At 46.9% G+C, this 15,915-nt stretch overlaps 1 protein-coding gene across 13 annotated transcripts in view; it reads left to right on the forward strand.

Annotated features, from left to right (window-relative positions):
- Positions 1-15,366, forward strand: part of LOC124188868 (rap guanine nucleotide exchange factor 4-like) — a 31,409-nt gene extending 16,043 nt beyond the window's left edge. For 2 of the 13 annotated variants that reach the window (XM_046581798.1, XM_046581801.1), the window contains 18 exons: positions 3,477-3,720; positions 7,473-7,789; positions 7,873-8,119; positions 8,315-8,513; positions 8,696-8,841; positions 9,125-9,269; positions 11,129-11,323; positions 11,493-11,832; positions 12,617-12,707; positions 12,797-13,003; positions 13,074-13,220; positions 13,291-13,391; positions 13,465-13,590; positions 13,711-13,889; positions 13,969-14,074; positions 14,135-14,258; positions 14,334-14,447; positions 14,550-15,366. In XM_046581798.1, the coding sequence (XP_046437754.1) occupies positions 3,477-3,720; positions 7,473-7,789; positions 7,873-8,119; positions 8,315-8,513; positions 8,696-8,841; positions 9,125-9,269; positions 11,129-11,323; positions 11,493-11,832; positions 12,617-12,707; positions 12,797-13,003; positions 13,074-13,220; positions 13,291-13,391; positions 13,465-13,590; positions 13,711-13,889; positions 13,969-14,074; positions 14,135-14,258; positions 14,334-14,447; positions 14,550-14,674 (3,153 nt within the window). In that variant the 3' untranslated portion in view covers positions 14,675-15,366. Of the gene's footprint in view, positions 1-796; positions 3,721-7,472; positions 7,790-7,872; positions 8,120-8,314; positions 8,514-8,695; positions 8,842-9,124; positions 9,270-11,128; positions 11,330-11,492; positions 11,833-12,616; positions 12,708-12,796; positions 13,004-13,073; positions 13,221-13,290; positions 13,392-13,464; positions 13,591-13,710; positions 13,890-13,968; positions 14,075-14,134; positions 14,259-14,333; positions 14,460-14,549 lie in introns of those variants that run through there. The other 11 variants (XM_046581794.1, XM_046581799.1, XM_046581795.1 and 8 more) reach the window with 9 other exon arrangements.
- The last annotated feature ends 549 nt before the right edge of the window (positions 15,367-15,915 follow it).

Below are 15,915 nucleotides of genomic sequence, written 5' to 3' on the forward strand. Positions count from 1 at the left end.
TGTGAGATCCTGCGAGGACGTCGTTATTACATCGCCGAAAAAAGAAGAATAGAAAAAAAGTAGAGAAAACGGGATGAAATTTTGTTGCCGTAGATTGATGATCCTTGCGCAAGGATCGGGTAGGAGAGAATAATGCTCCGTGTTGACTGGGGCAACAGTCGGTGTGGTGCTTTAGGCTATTACCAGCAGGAGAGAGTCAGGAAAGGGAAATAAAGGCGACAACAACAACAGGACTGATGTCGTTTGCTCCTAATGGGTTATTGCCTTGACGTTGGATGGAGGGGTAGAGCGAAGGAGTTGATGCGAATCGTCACAATACGTCGCATTGAATATGGGAGAGGAGATAGGAGAGAGTCGGTCCGTGCTGCCGTGTAGAGGGGATAGAAATCGATCGCTGCGCCGGGGATCACGCTGAGCAACTAGCGGAACAAAGAAAAGAAGAAAAGGGGGAGAAAAACAGCATTAGAAAATACTACACACACACACAGAGACAGACTGTATGTACGAAGAAGAGACACGCCAGTATATAGTGCAAGTTGCCTTTTTTATGATAGGAAGGAAAGAAAGAAACGACACGGGGATATATCAGGATCGATAAAAGTCGTCAGTTTTCATTTCCCATAAGGACTGCTGCGACTAGACGCGAGCCGAGAAACGGATGGTAAATAAACCAGCGGACACGTCCCCCCCCCCCCCCCCCCCCAACTCCTTTTTGCAAAGTGAAATGTTTCCTTCTCTTGTTTGGGAGCTCCTTTTTTTCTGGTAAAAGAAGACAAAAAAAGGATTCTTTTTCTATTTGTTGACTTCCTAAAAAGACTGGGCACAATGCCCTGGCCATATTGTCCCTATTTTCAAAAGAAGTGACGGGGTTGACGGGTATAATAAGACGTTGATGAATGACGTCACTCGGATGGCTCGCCTATTCGCCAAAGAAACAAACCATCAAATCAGCAGGAAAAACAAAGTTTCGAGTGGCCTATAAGCAAACGGCTGCCGACAGCTGCCACAGTTTCATTTCGCTCGTCTCGCACACATGTGTGGGGCCCACCACCAGAAGAAATTCGTGGACTTGGACACAGGATCGAGATGACAGGTTGACAACACGTGGTTCGCATGAGGACCATGTTTTTGCGCTGTCCAACTCCCAGCCATTTTTCAGCTGCATCTCATTTGTTTAGTTCTTTTTTGCCCGTTTTGTAGATGAGGGGGGAACTGCTGGGCACGAGTGTACTAGTGCCACCCGTCGGTTTTCTCTGACACTGAACAAAGTCAGCCGGAAGCTTCTACCCATGGCTGTACACGTCTTTTTTACCAGCAATTCGTTTTTTCCGAGTAATAAAACCCCCCCGAACTAAAGTTTAAAAAAGGGGGTCCTGCACATTTTCGACAGCCGTTTGCAGTTGGTCCGTCGTATAGAGAGAGGAGACACTCCGGCCAACTATTCTACACAGACGGTTATATGACCTACATGTCAAGTGCTGGACCATATGGCGACCACCTTGTCCCGTAAACTATAGGAGAAACAGAATAATAGAAAAGAAAAGAAGAAAAAGACTTTTCCAATCGCAGCCACAGATTTCTCTCCTTTTTTTGTTGGCATAGAGTTGAGTCATTTCCAAGTGAATTACAATCAACTCTTATCGAGGATTTGATTCCGCAATTTATTGTGTGTGGGAAATTGATGGTCACCGAAATGAAGTGAAAAAACCCCAACGGTCGTCGTCGTCGTCCGATTTTTCTTAAAAGCAAAGCCGAGCGCCACCGACCGACCGACAATCCCCTTGGATGCCATTGTCCGCATTCAAACGGATCATTTTTCACTTGTTCATTTCCCAGCCGAGTTATTATTATTATCATTACTATTACTGCGCCGGGGTTTATAGCAGATAAGCGAGCTCTTGCCGGACTCATGCCTAAGGCAGCCCCTTCTATCAAAACAGGGGGGCCTGGGAAGGAAGGATGGATGGATGGATTGGCTCAAAAGGAATCTCGAATAACCCAGAAAAGTTCAAGTAACTGCTCGTTTCTCCGCACACACAGCACGTGGTTTTTCCCTTATCCCTCCCCCCCGTTTTGGGGCCATTGAGGCGCTCCATCAGTTTCTTCTGGAAATCCATTGGTGTTTTCCAACTGTTGTGAGAGAAAATCGGAGGGAGGAAAAGAAACGGGAGGGGGGTAAAAAAAGAGCGTGGCGGTGTCAAATTCTCCATGTGATTGTGTTTCCTTTCTAAACCAGTTCCGCTTTTTTTCTCTCCGCCGTCCATTTGAATGTTGAAAAACTTTCCCCCCTCCTTCCCTGCGCACCCCACCCGATCCCTTTTGCTCCACCCTGTTGTTGTGTTGTGTGGGGGATGGAACTGGCGCTCGTCTTCATCCCTCGTTAAGTTAGGCGCAACACCCCCAAAGAGGCCATCAAGTTTTGAGTCGACGAGTGAAGAGGTTCAGTCGAGTAAGAGTCGCCCATCCGAGTTGCAACAAGTGTCGATTCCGTCCTTCAGCCGCACGATTTTTTCTTGGGGGCGGAAGGTTTTATTCGGGAGCTACTAAAATTATCGATCCGTCGATCGATCCTGTGCGCGTTGGGTGGATTAATGACGAGTGACGATTTGTTGATGACGGAGCCGTCGCTCCCGATGGACCGGCTGTCTAGCTGCTCGCTGGACAGCATTATCGGTTATCTGGATCAACTTTTGGGACGGAATCATGTGGAGGAGCCGGTCCATCAGGTCGTGATACGATCCCGCTCACCGTCGCCGACTCGAATTCAGAGCAGCGACAGCAGCAGCGGGCATCCGAAACAGGGCAGCAGCATCCGGCGGAAGATGCTGAGCTCCTTATCGGATCCCGTTCGATCCAATTTCACCCAACAGCCAGATGATGAAGAAGCCATCCAACGAGTGATGGACCTGTCTTTCGCTTCCGTCTACGAAATGCCGTCCTCCTCCTTGTCCGGCCATTCGCCCAGCATGATTCCTGCCGTCCGCCCAGTTATTGGATGTCAAAAAGTGATGACTGTCGTGACCGAGTCGATCGATCCGCCCGAATCGCTCGACAGCGGCGTCGAGAGTAACAAATCGGACGACGAGGCCCAGCATTCCGGCGACTCCGAGCCGCGGATTTGCGCCAGTCTGGGCGACAAGGGCCGCAACTACGCCATCCCGTTGCATCAACACGATTACCAGAACTTGATCGGCTCGCCATTCCAGCAGCAACAGCAGCGGCGATCTGCTGCTGCCCGCAGGAATCACGGCCAGGGGTCGTCCAATAGTCGAGCCGCGTGTCGGGCGAATCGAAACCGTCAGGATCACGAGAATAATCCGTCGAATAGCAAGAACAGCGCAGTGGCGTCGGCTGGGAAAGACGACAAGTTTTACGAGATCTGCTTGGGTCACTTGTGCTGGCAAATGGAAGCCGGAAACAGCGCGGCCGGAACTGGGCTCGGCTTTGATCGATGGATCTCCATTTTTTCGTTGCAGAAACATCAGGACGAGTTGATTCAGTTGTCGGGTAACACCGGCAGCCCGTCTTCCCCCTCCTCGGCATCGCCGGCCAATCACCGCAAGCACAGCCATCACCACCACCACAACCACCAGCTACCGCAACCGCCCACACAACAACAACAACAACAATTGCATCATCAGGGTGGCAAGAGGCAGGGGCAACGGCATCACAGCACCGGAGGGATGAGCAGTCGACAAGGATCGCAGGAAAACAACAACTGTAAGTCCACACACACTTTTTTTTGTTTTACTATTACGTAAATAATTGATTGGAATGAAACGTTTCGTATTATTTTGACGGATCGTTTCGTCAGAAGAAAACCCGGGGGCAGCATTATAAATTCATAGAGAAAGAAAAATAAAAATAGCAAATCAAATGAGAGGAAATCCAATTCGGATATGCAGACGAGAACAGCAAAGCTGCTTATAATGGAGCTCGGCCTATTTCATATAAGCTGCTAGACGCAAGGCGCCCGGATCTTTTCCCGCGACTTGGGCTACGCACAAACTATACTCTCACTGCGTGGGTTATATAAGAAAAAGGAAAAAGAGTCTGATTGCCTTTATTTTCTTTTTTCGCTCTTTTTGAAACGCCCGCCTTTTTTTTTTCCGCCAGACCTCATGTAATATGTAGGTCTATTTATACACCCACCCGTATATAGAATATGATTGCGTTAGATGAATTGCAATTCTACATTCTCGATCTAAAGACAATGGGGTGGCAGGGAAGAAAGATGAGCCGCCATCTTCCTCATTCCATTCCTCGGTTCATTATTGACTTTTTGTCTGTGAAACGGACAAGGGAGGCTCTAACGAACAGGACAGAAAATAGACACAGACACAGACACAGACACCCACACATTCTTGCTACTTCTACTAGACTACACACGTCTACCTCTAGTCGCCTTCCTTGATGATGGTTCCTTCTTGTTCTTCTTCTGATAATCAACGAATGATTTCGGGGGGTATCTTCTTTTTTTTGGTCTCCCCTTCGTCCAGCTCGTTGGCTTTTGCTGGCTGGTTGGTTAGTTGGTTAGTTGATGATGACGGTGGATGGGGATCATGTTATATAAAAGGGAAGAGAGAGCCGGTTGCCATCGAGCGGAGTAAATTGAGAAAGAAAGTGATGGGGCAATCATGGCGTCAAGACAAGTCATCATCATCAGACGCGGACCCTCCGGTGTAGTTTAGAGATGGTAGAGTAGTAGTACGTATCCCGCAGGTTCATTATTATATTGGCTGGACTCTTCTTCTTCTTCTTCTTTTGATAAATAAAACACACACAGCACACCCTCTCGTCTCGACTTGGGAAGAGAAAAGAGCCACGACGGATGTGTTATCTAATATTTCCACAATGTGTATTTAGGCGAGCTCACATCCAATGCCATTTTCTTCCGCTATACGGTACTACTGCAGTTATAATAGGAGCAGCCCAAAGCACAAAGGAAATACTATAAATAAAAGAAAAGAAGGAAGCCAACCGGGGATATAACAATCATAATCCCGCCGTGAAAAAATAATCGTGAACAAAAATAAAAAGGAAAAAAAAAAGATCAGGTTTCACTTTTTTGGGGTGGTGGCTTGCTTGCTTTTATTTCGCTCGATATTTCCGAGAATCTGCGTCCCGGAGGGGAAATTTTCACAAATGAGGTAGTAGGTGGATAGTTAAGGGTAGGGTATATGGAGGATTTCACTCTCTCTCCGTTTCTTTTCCGCCAACAAGGAAAACTCAAAGGGAGAAATGAAAAAATAAAAGGCATCAGAGAAAAAGCCAGCCAAAGGTTAGAGTACGTTTGGCTTTTCGAATGATGACAATGGAAGCTAGACGACAAGAGAGTTGACATGGTGCGCACGTACCCACCACTTTTCCATCTCAATATTCTTTGACGTCCTCTGATTTTCGGGGGATTTGTCTTGTTCGTCCGCCAAGCGGAAAGGCATCATCTGGTATATTCTCTCTCTCCGCTGGATAGTACAAATAGACAAACAAGAAACGGAGCGCAGCCAGCGAGCGGGAGACAATGCAATAGGCGCATATTGCATAACCTATTATACGGATAAGGATCTCGTTTCGTCCGAGTGGAATGGTTGAACGTGATCGAAAGAGGGAAAAGTCGAAAAAGACGACAAACAAGAATTAAAAATAATCACGGACCCACCAGGTTATTATTTGGCAATAGCACACCATTAAAAGTTTAGGAAATAAGGAAAAAAGGGAAACGACCCAATCAATATATAATATACCTTTACACGTACACCAACTCAAATTGCGAAGGTAAAAACTATTTGACGGTTGGATTCAGCAGCAGCAACGATTCGTGGCAACGATCAATTTCTTGGATCCGCTTTCTACTTGTGATTTTTTAATGATGGCGGCGACGCCCAGCTGCCATACAACCAGCCGTCGCGATGGCTGGCAAACGCTATGCCAAAAAAGCGCTCCCTCCCTCCCACCCACATTCGATATTAAATATAGAACGTATTATATAACTTTCACTCTCTGTGCTGCTCGATATCAATAAAATAAAACAGAACTGGGAGGAGGGTTTTTTACGGGTGGAAAATGGGTTTTTTTTGTTGCTACCGCTAATCTTTTTTTCTTTCTGTCCTTCCGTCCGTGTACGCAAGTCGAGGCGATTACTTATACACACACACAAAAGGAGCCGGGAAATACGAAAGAAAGGTTCTTTGCTCTTTCATTTCTTGGCGAGTTCAAAGAGTCCGAGAGTTGGCGATCCGCACAACGTACGAATTGTGACCCCGACGATCGTCGTCTCTGCGCGACACATTTTGGTTCACCCTTAAATAATCTGCGCCTCAATAGTTTTCAGCTTTTTTCTTCTTCTATTTCTTCTGTCTTCCAAATTTAGTTCCGCCCAAATGGAAATTCATTGCGCAGTTCTCTTCTTTTTTCCCCCCCACCCGATTCTAATGAAGGCTTCTGCCTTATTTACCGGGGAAAATGATGGAAAGTTCTCATCCGTCAAACTTGTCAACTGCACGTGGAAAGACGGGGAGTGTCTATTAGTAGTGGGTATATATAAGCCTTAAAAAATTGAATTCAATCTGTTGAAAGAAGAAGAAGAAGAAGAAGAAGAAAATAGGAGGAAACGTAATTTTTCCTATTAACTAGCGGCTCCTTGTCACAAACTCCCAGCCTCTCAGTTCTTCAATCTCTCACGGCAAAAAATCAATTCCCACTCGATTCTTATTTATGTGCCTTGATCCTGTCAGGCGCAACAGTCTTCTTGTGTGTGTGTGGGGGGGGGAGACTCCTTTATAGCCTCTTGTTCACTTATTGATGGCTGCTAGTGCAACGAGTTGGAAATCATTCAAAAGGGGGTCGGCCGTGTGTACATCCGTAAATGTTGCATCCGAAATGTCAAACATGTCGGCCGAGTTGTGCAGAGAAAGAGAAAATCTGGTTTTCTAGCCATCCATTTGAATTATTTCTCTTATCAACTTGTCAAATTCAGTCCACTTGGGCGGCTCTCCCCGCTGCCGGCCTTGCTCTGATGGCTAGAGACGTATAAATGATGAAGTGGAGTAGCTGCTGCTGAGCTCCCCGTAGACGACTTATTGACCGCATGACTGGATAGGAGAAGAAGAGTCTCAATTCTGCCGCCCGCGCTGCCCGCAACAGAGGCGCAGTCTAATTTGGCTTTTTATTACATTGCATGCATATTAAGATGCTGTTATGACTATTACCGGCCTTGTATGTATGAAGATGGAAGTAGTATAGGCTGCCCGTCTCCAAATGAATCATGGATGCAGTTCGCAGTCTTCCCTTTGATCTCGTGTAACTCCGCCCATCCGCCGCTGGGGCCGGATATGGAACCACATCGTTTTCACATGTTTAAGGATTGAGTTGGGGCTTGTTGCCCAGCGCCCGGCAACGAGATTTGATCGTTTTCTTTTTGTCGTTCTGTTTGAGACGAAAATTGCAATCGTTTTTCTTGTTTCCTGTTGCAGCAGCGAATAATGGAAGGAGCAGTTCGACTTCGGGTGGATTGGGGATCCCCTCGAGAGATCCGCCGGTGGTGGGTGACGCCAACGTCAACTGCGCCAAGTCTCCGACAACGTCGCCGCAGCGCCAGGAACGCAACCCGTCCGTCGTCAGCACTACACTGGCCGCCGACGGAGGCGTCTTGACGGCCAGTGGCAACGGCCGTAGCAACCCATCGCCGCCCAGTAATGCCCAGCAATCAGCGGCCTCTACCAATGCCGGGCAACCTTCAACCGGACCAACGGGACCCAACAGCAACAGCCAAATCGCCCCGCTAAATTTGGTACTAAGAAACTAAAAAAATAAAAATCATTATCCATTTGATCCATTTACATATTAACTTGTTATTTTAATATTTTGACGCAGTCACCCAGTGAGCGGGCCATGATGATGGGCAAGGTTTTGAAAACGCTCATCATGGCGGCTTCCTCCGCGTCGCCCGCTTCCGCCCTCATTCGTGACCGCAAAGTGCCCGGACGGGGCACAGTCCGTCACTGTCTGGTGGGAACAGAAATGGTCGACTGGCTCCTCGGTCTCAGTCCCGAAGTGCACAGCCGGGCCCAAGCCTCGGCCATGTGGCAGGTTCTGCTGGACGAGCAAGTCATTTTAGCCCGTAATGAACTTGATCATTTTTTATTATTTTTCCTCTTTTTCCTTAACCAACAAATTTATTAATGACTTATCGATTTTCCCATCAACTCATTTTCGTCTTGACTTTGTGGTTGGACCCAAACTTGTTTTGGTCGCCCGGCTCTTTTTATATTTTCCCCTCCACCGCCGCGTTGATGACGGATGACTTGCCACACAGTCTCGAAGGAGCACCAGTTCAAAGACAAGTTTGTCTTCTATCGGTTCCACGAAGACGCCGAGGGTCGCGGTGACGGGCCGGCCGGCCGCAAGCCCGGCCAGGACGCTGTGCGCGACGCTCAACAGAAAAAGGACGAAGTCATCTCGACGTTGACACAACTGGCGCCCGACGCCGTCCTTAAAGCCATTCTACGAAAACCGTAAGTATATTATTAGTCCGCGCCCTTTACCCACCTCCTTCCCATGTTTTTTCGCTCCGCCCTTTTTGTCGGAACGACGTGTGCATGTATACCGTACACCGGCGGTCGATATCCAGCCGCACAGCAGCAGCAGCAGTAGAGGCAGCACTCTATATCCCGTATGCACTTGAACATGGTTATAGGACTCACGATCGGTCCCCCGACGACCTGGAAATCATCTACGAGGAATTGGTACACATCAGGGCCCTGTCGCATCTGTCAACCACCGTCAAGCGCGAGCTGGCTAATATCATCGTCTTCGAATCTCATCCCAGAGCCGAAACCGTCCGTAAGTTCAGCTCAGATCTTTTTTATTTTAAAGATTTTGCTTTTCTTTTTCAATTTTTTTTTTCCTTTTCCCATCTTCAGACTTGTTGTTGTTGTTCGTGTTTCACGTTATCGTGCGATATCGTGGGCCAACTTTTCTCTTCACCCATCAACCTATTTTTATTTTATTTGAAATCTTTGTTGTCGAGAAATAAGAGCTTGAAAAACATGAGCTAGAGAAAACTCACTTGACATGCCATTCTTTTTTGTATTTTTGTTGCGTATTCCCGTTCCGATATCCGCAGTGTTTAATCAAGGAGACGAGGGCGTGTCGTGGTACGTAATCCTGAAAGGCTCCGTCAACGTCGTCATCCACGGCAAGGGCGTTGTCACGACGCTGCAGGACGGCGACGATTTCGGCCAGTTGGCGCTCATCAACAATGCACCGAGGTAATATTGCAGCTATATAGACGAAGGATAAGAAAATTTAAGTTATTATTATTATTATTATTGGGCTATTTCCTCTCTCTCTCTCTCCCGTTTTGGGTGGAGGGGGGGGGGCGTGTTTGTTTGTTTGAAGCCGCACAGTCAGGCGAGAGAGTGGGTGACGATGATGGATAGTTTTCGATTAAATAATATGCTCCGCCATATAAGCCGGCACGAGCTGAATGTGCGCCACCAGTCCCGCACGAGAGAGTCGGGACCGGACCCTTCCTATAGTTGAACTTGATCTCTCCTATGATCCATTATTTGGGCTTTTTATTTTTATTTGATTTTCCCCTATTTTTGTTGTTTTGATGAGCTCGACCGACCAAAGTTTTGATGCCATCTTTGCCCTTAGGGAAATATGTGTGTCTGGGCCCCCGATTCTATCATCCTATGGAGGCAATCAATCCATAGATATCGTCTTTATGTATGCTCGGCTCCGGTCTTGTTTATCGTCCAATAAGAAGGAGGAATAGGTCACAGTAGCACAAGTCCAATAAAAACTATAAAGCGTCGTTGGCGTCGCGTTGACAGTCAAGCCGGCAGCTTTATTATTATACAGCTGGCCTCGGCGACGACTGGGGAGAGTCGGCAAAGGAGATAAAATAAATGCGACGGTTGGGAGGGGTCTCATTCTTTATCATCATCCTCATCATCACTGATTGATGGTCGGCGACTCATTCCCGCATGTAACCCACCACCCACCCACCCTACGGCTCGATGCCCACACCCGGTTCGGGTGGTGGGGGTTTAAGGCCCCCCACCACCCACGTTTTTTCTTTTTTTCACGATTCTTTTCCGCCCGTTTTCTCATTTCCCGCTTTACGGCCGGTATATGTAGTCGTTCCCTTGGTCCCCAACACCAAGGGGGCGGTGTAGTAGGGAGACGTGCAATATGGATGGCGGCGCCGGAATAGCCCGCCGACGATGCCCGTGAACGTGATCACCCAGTCGGCGTACTACACACACACATCCGGAATGGAGTGTGAGACGAGCCAACGAGCTCGGATATCCATTATGGATCGCGGGTTGAACGAAGAGAGAAAAGGGAAATGGGGCAACCGGAATAAACCGAAATAAAGACAATTGCGGCAGAAAAACAAAAGAGTCTGGACAAACCCAGGCAGACGGGCGAGACGATCCCCATGGCTATTTTCACTACTACTTGTTTCTCCCACTCTATAACCCGCCGGACTGTATGACCACCACCACCCTAGCCCACATATAAAACGGTGGACTCACGAACGCGTTTTCTATAGTCCAAACGCGTCTAATCCGACTTTATAGAACGACGGAATGGATCCGAGGTGAGCCGGAGGCGCGGTTGTATTTTATATTGTCAGATCGGGCTATGGGCGGAAAAGAGCCGGCCAGGGCAAAATCCAGTAAAGTAAAAAGGAACGGATCGATAATAGGCTGACCAGTTACACATATTACCGGTTTAGTCGCACTGCTACTGACCCCCTTATATATATCGCCAGGAGCAGGGTGTAGATGGAAAGTGGATAGGATCTAGGAAATGGTGTAGGTTTCATCACGTCGCCACCGCCGCTCCCCTCAAGGAAGGAAATTGCGCATTCGGAATTCTTTTCGATGCGAATAACCCTCCTACGTGTAATGGAGTGGCCAATGGGAGTTGTGCCAACACGGACAAGACGTTTATTGAATGAATAATTTCAATGTATTTATTTTTTTTTCTTCTATCCTGTACAAGAGACAGAGTCCATTGTCTGTGGCTCCATCTGGACGAATTCTTGGAAGTTTGTCATTTGCATTACAACGAGATTTTTTTATCTTTTGGCTTTTGGGTTTCCTTTTTGCAGAGCGGCGACGATCATCACGAGAGAAGACGGTTGTCAGTTCCTCCGCGTAGACAAGGACGACTTCAACCGGATCCTGCGCGACGTCGAAGCCAACACGGTCCGGCTCAAGGAGCACGGGCGAGACGTCCTCGTCCTGGAGAAGGTCAGCGCCAACCCGAGCGCAGCTCATCGACATTCCGCCTCGTCGCACTACAAGTATAAGTGAAGACGATTTCTTCTTCTTTTTCTTTTTGCATCCGCTTCCGTTTTTTCATTTCCTTTTGTCCATCCGCCCGAGTCCTTGTTATCATTTTTTGAAGAGGGACGACACCTGAGCAAAGTAACGACGACACTAACCGGGGCACGTTTCGGCTCCTGCGTGCAGGTACACGGTGATGGCCGGCATGCCGCAGAAGATGCTGGAACACTTGCTGGAAACGCGGCTGGATGCGCGACACTTGAGCGTTCGCGACGAGGACATCATCCGCCCTTACTCGTCGGCCACCGACATGTTCCTCGACGACTTCCTCTTGACGCACATCATGTTCATGCCGACGCACCAGCTCATCACGGAGCTCATGAGGAATTACCGGATCGAGTCGCCGACGCAGGACAAGGAATTCGTCGTGGCCAGCAAGTCGCGCGTCGTCAATTTCGTCTACCAGTGGGTCACAAGCATCCGCGATCCCGTCTTTGACGAGACCATCACCCACTCCTTTTTTGAGGTACTGTCACGACTACGTATCTAATCATCTTCCACCGCCGCCCCTCTCGGCTTTCCTTAATTCCCCTTAGGTCGCTAATCAAGGCGAATAATTCTGCCATCCATTCCGCACCGACTCCTCTTGTATCTCGCACTCGTTTGCCTTTGCCTCGTCGCCATGGCAACGGCTAAAGTTGGGGCTCTTGATTATTATGTACTCACGCTCTCTCGACTCGACTGGCCCACGTTCCTCTACTATATATTCTGGCGGCTCTGCGTGAATACTTTAAACGAATCGTCTCTCTTCTTTCTCTCCCCCTTCCACTTCCCGAGCTTGCTACCCCTTTGGGTATAGACGAGAAATGCACATAAAGAGAGACATTGGGTAACTCACACCGTCGACGCGCACAGTACAGTATAGCACACACACTGTACTTTTACTGGGTGAGCTATGATGGCTAGTCCAGACTGGCTGCGCTGTTTGATCCCCCACGGGCTTTCTGTTCTGGAGAGCTTTGCCTTTGCTCCAATGATTTGTGTGGAACAAGGCGAAAGGCCCAAAGACACACACTCTGGCTGACGCAATCACCATGAACAATACCTCATCTGAGCATCTGCTGCTTTGCCCAGCGCGCTGTTGCTGCCTCCCTCCTCGACTCTATATAGCACCACTTGCCATTGTGTATATGTGTATGCTATGGCTTTTATTGATTTTTCTCGCTCTTTTTATCTTTCCAACTCTCTCTCTCTGGTGCCCGCCTGCCCGCTCCTTATTGCCTCGGATTGCTCGGCTCCTCGATGAATAGCAATTGCACAGCGAAGTCCACGCCGACGCCCGGCTCTACCACACGCTACGGGAAGAGGCTGCCATGCTGGATCACGTCCAAGAGCTCTTAGGTAGGCTTACCCGTGCAATTCATAAACCCAAATGAGGGTCATTAAATATTGAAATACTTTTGGGCTATTGTCTTGGCTTGATACTTCAGGCGAATACCGGGCCGCCAGACAACAAGGTGGTTCTTTGGCCACTTTAACGTGGACTTTGCCGGCTGGAGGACAATCGGTCGTCCTCTTTTCGGCCGTCAACGCCGCGGCCACGGCAGCGGCTGGCAACAGGAAGGGCAGCGGCGAATCGAACGCGGCCAGTGCCTTTAGCGCGGAGAAGCGTCGCCCCATCCGCGCCGATGACGATAGTAAGCGCAATTCGGTTTTATTATTTAATTTCGTCTTTTAACATGAAATTGTTTTTCACTCAATGTCTAGTCATCTTCCGGGTCTACTGCGCTGACCACACTTATTGCACGTTGCGACAGCCCGTCAACGCCACGGCTGAGACCATCAAACTCAACGCGGCCGACAAGTTAGGATTACGTCACGAAGAACTCGTCTTGGCTGAAATCAAATCCAACGGTACTTTTTTTTTATATTTTTTTTAAATTAGATTTGTCAGTGGGGTAGTAATTGATTTTTATTTCTTTAGGTGAAAAGTCGGTGATTGCCGACACTGAGGTCAGCATCGCCACCTGTTTGTCCATCAACGGACGGATCTTTGTTTCGCCGAAAGATCACCTTGACGCCATGGTAAATTTTTTTCCCATTACAACCTGTTGGAATTTTTTGAAAAATAACTTTTCCTTCTGATGTCGTCATTAAGACGGTACTGCCGGACCAAGAAGGGCCTTCCGATGGAACATGCAATGAGCTGGAGATGTTCAGCACGCGAGAATTGGCTTACTACATCACGTTGATCGATTGGGATCTCTTCTGTTCGGTTCACGAGGTAACTTGACCTTCATCTCTGGTTGCATGTTGGCTCCCTTTGATTGATTGGCTCCCCCCTCTCGACATTCAATTTACTCAATTTTATTTATTGAAATTCCTATTTGACATTTGATATTAGTATGAGCTGCTGTATCACGTCGCCGGAGCGCAACCGTTCCGCAAAATCAAGTCCAACCTGGATCTGTTTTTGCGTCGCTTCAATGAAATTCAATACTGGGTCGTCACAGAGATTTGCTTGGCCAATACGCTGGGAAAGAGAGTCCAACTCTTGCGCAAGTTCATCAAATTAGCCGCCTAGTAAGAAAAGACTTGCGCCATCTAGAAATTAATTGTATCGATTGTACTAAATTTTTGCTTGTTCTCTTTCTTTTAACAGTTGCAAAGAGTTCCAGAATTTGAACGCTTTCTTTGCACTCGTCATGGGTTTGAGTAACGTGGCCGTCAGTCGTCTGACTCAGACCTGGGAGCGTCTTCCATCCAAGGTATTTCCGTTTGCAGCCAATTCACATGGGAATTTGCCTAACAGATTTTGTTGACTTTAGTTGAGGAAAATGTTTACCGAGTTTGACGGTTTGATTGAACCATCGCGCAATCACCGGGCCTACCGGATTGCCGTGGGGAAATTGCAGCCGCCCATTCTACCGTTCATGCCTTTACTCCTGAAAGGTACGTCAATAAAAATTGACTCGCTGCGAATTTGCAAAGTTTTCAACTGTTATCGTTTTGTGTTTGATTGAACAGATATGACATTCACACACGAGGGTAACCGGACTCTACTGGACAGCGCCGGACTCATCAATTTCGAGAAGATGCACATGCTGGCGCAAACGATGCGCACTCTCCGCTACTGCCGAAGTCGGCAACTACGTAACTTTATTTTTTTTAACAAATTGATTTTAGTTGTTCAAAAGATCGTCGATCCTCAACCGGTATCCTTATTTGATTTCTATTCAACAGTGCTTCAGCCACCAACGCCGCGTAGCGAGCAAGAAGTCCGCAACTACATTCGCAACCTGAGGGTCATCGACAACCAGCGCATCCTTACGGGTCTCTCGCAGCGACTCGAGCCGAAACGGGCCTAAAATTCCAGACGCATATCACCACGCAGCCTACTTTATTACCAGAAAGTCCCATTTTAACTATAATTAAGCCGATCGTTTAACGGATGAGAAGGGGGGAACACTGATGAAAATAAGGAGGAAACTTTGTCGGATAAATTTTTCGCACAAAACGCTTAAATGATCTAGATCTTACCTTTCCTCTTTATATCTGCGTGTGTTTTTTAAAATTGATTGCGATAACTTCAAAACACATCATTATTCTATAGAAGAAACCGTTCTGATCATTCTATTTTTGCTATGAATCTTACATAAACATATTATTACTATTTTATCAAATACAAAAAAATATATATATTTATCAAAGATGTCATCATTCATAGTTTCCTATCCGGATCCTTCTGTGAATTGCCTCCACTTTATCCTTGGCATGTTTGTTATATTATTTATCTTTATTGTTCTTTCTGTCCACCCTGTTCGCAATTCATTGTCAATTCGGATGTCAATCTCTTCATTAGGCCTACATCCTATCTTTGACATTTTTACTGATCCTCGGGTGATTTCTCCCAAATTGCATTTGTTTGCCATTATAAATCTTGTGTCCTATAGAGCCAGTTGGAATTTGCGCCTTGTTGTGGTACGTCTTCTCCAATCAATCTTCTCCATCACGTCCATATGTAATCCTTGTTCCCGATATAAACTTTATCATCTGGTGATTTTTTTTTTTTTTTTTAAACAAGCAATCCGCCATTCACTTTTCACAAAAATTCCGAACGGACGAAAAATAAACTGAAGAAGTTGCAGAAACCAATTACCATGATGGCCGACTTTTGACCACTGACCAATAAGAATCGAGAGAAAAAGAGGAGGTTGGGCGACTGCTCTTGTCATTTCGTTCGCCATTTTCTCTATGGCATGTATGGCACACGCTATGGCCTGCCATGGCGATCAAAGAAAAAGTAATGAATTTAATTCTGTATGGGTTTGAATATCAAATTGTGACAGTGCTTTTCTTTATTTACACAAGACGCCTTTATCAGATTAAAGACGAGGATTATCTTAGTTTTACTACTGTGTAACATGTAAGTTTTCAATTTTATTTCGTTACAGGGTTTATGTTTTCACGTGAAAAGTAACAAGGGAAACAATTTCCATTAATTATGTGATCATATTTTTATTGGGGAAGAAAGTAAAAGAAAAATCTCTGTTATTAGCTACATATGTATTGAAACTTAAAAATGTCAAATGTGTTCATCGGTCCATTC

The sequence above is a fragment of the Daphnia pulex genome, chromosome 2 (assembly GCF_021134715.1).
Source record: "Daphnia pulex isolate KAP4 chromosome 2, ASM2113471v1".
Classification (NCBI taxonomy): Eukaryota; Metazoa; Arthropoda; class Branchiopoda; order Diplostraca; family Daphniidae; genus Daphnia; species Daphnia pulex.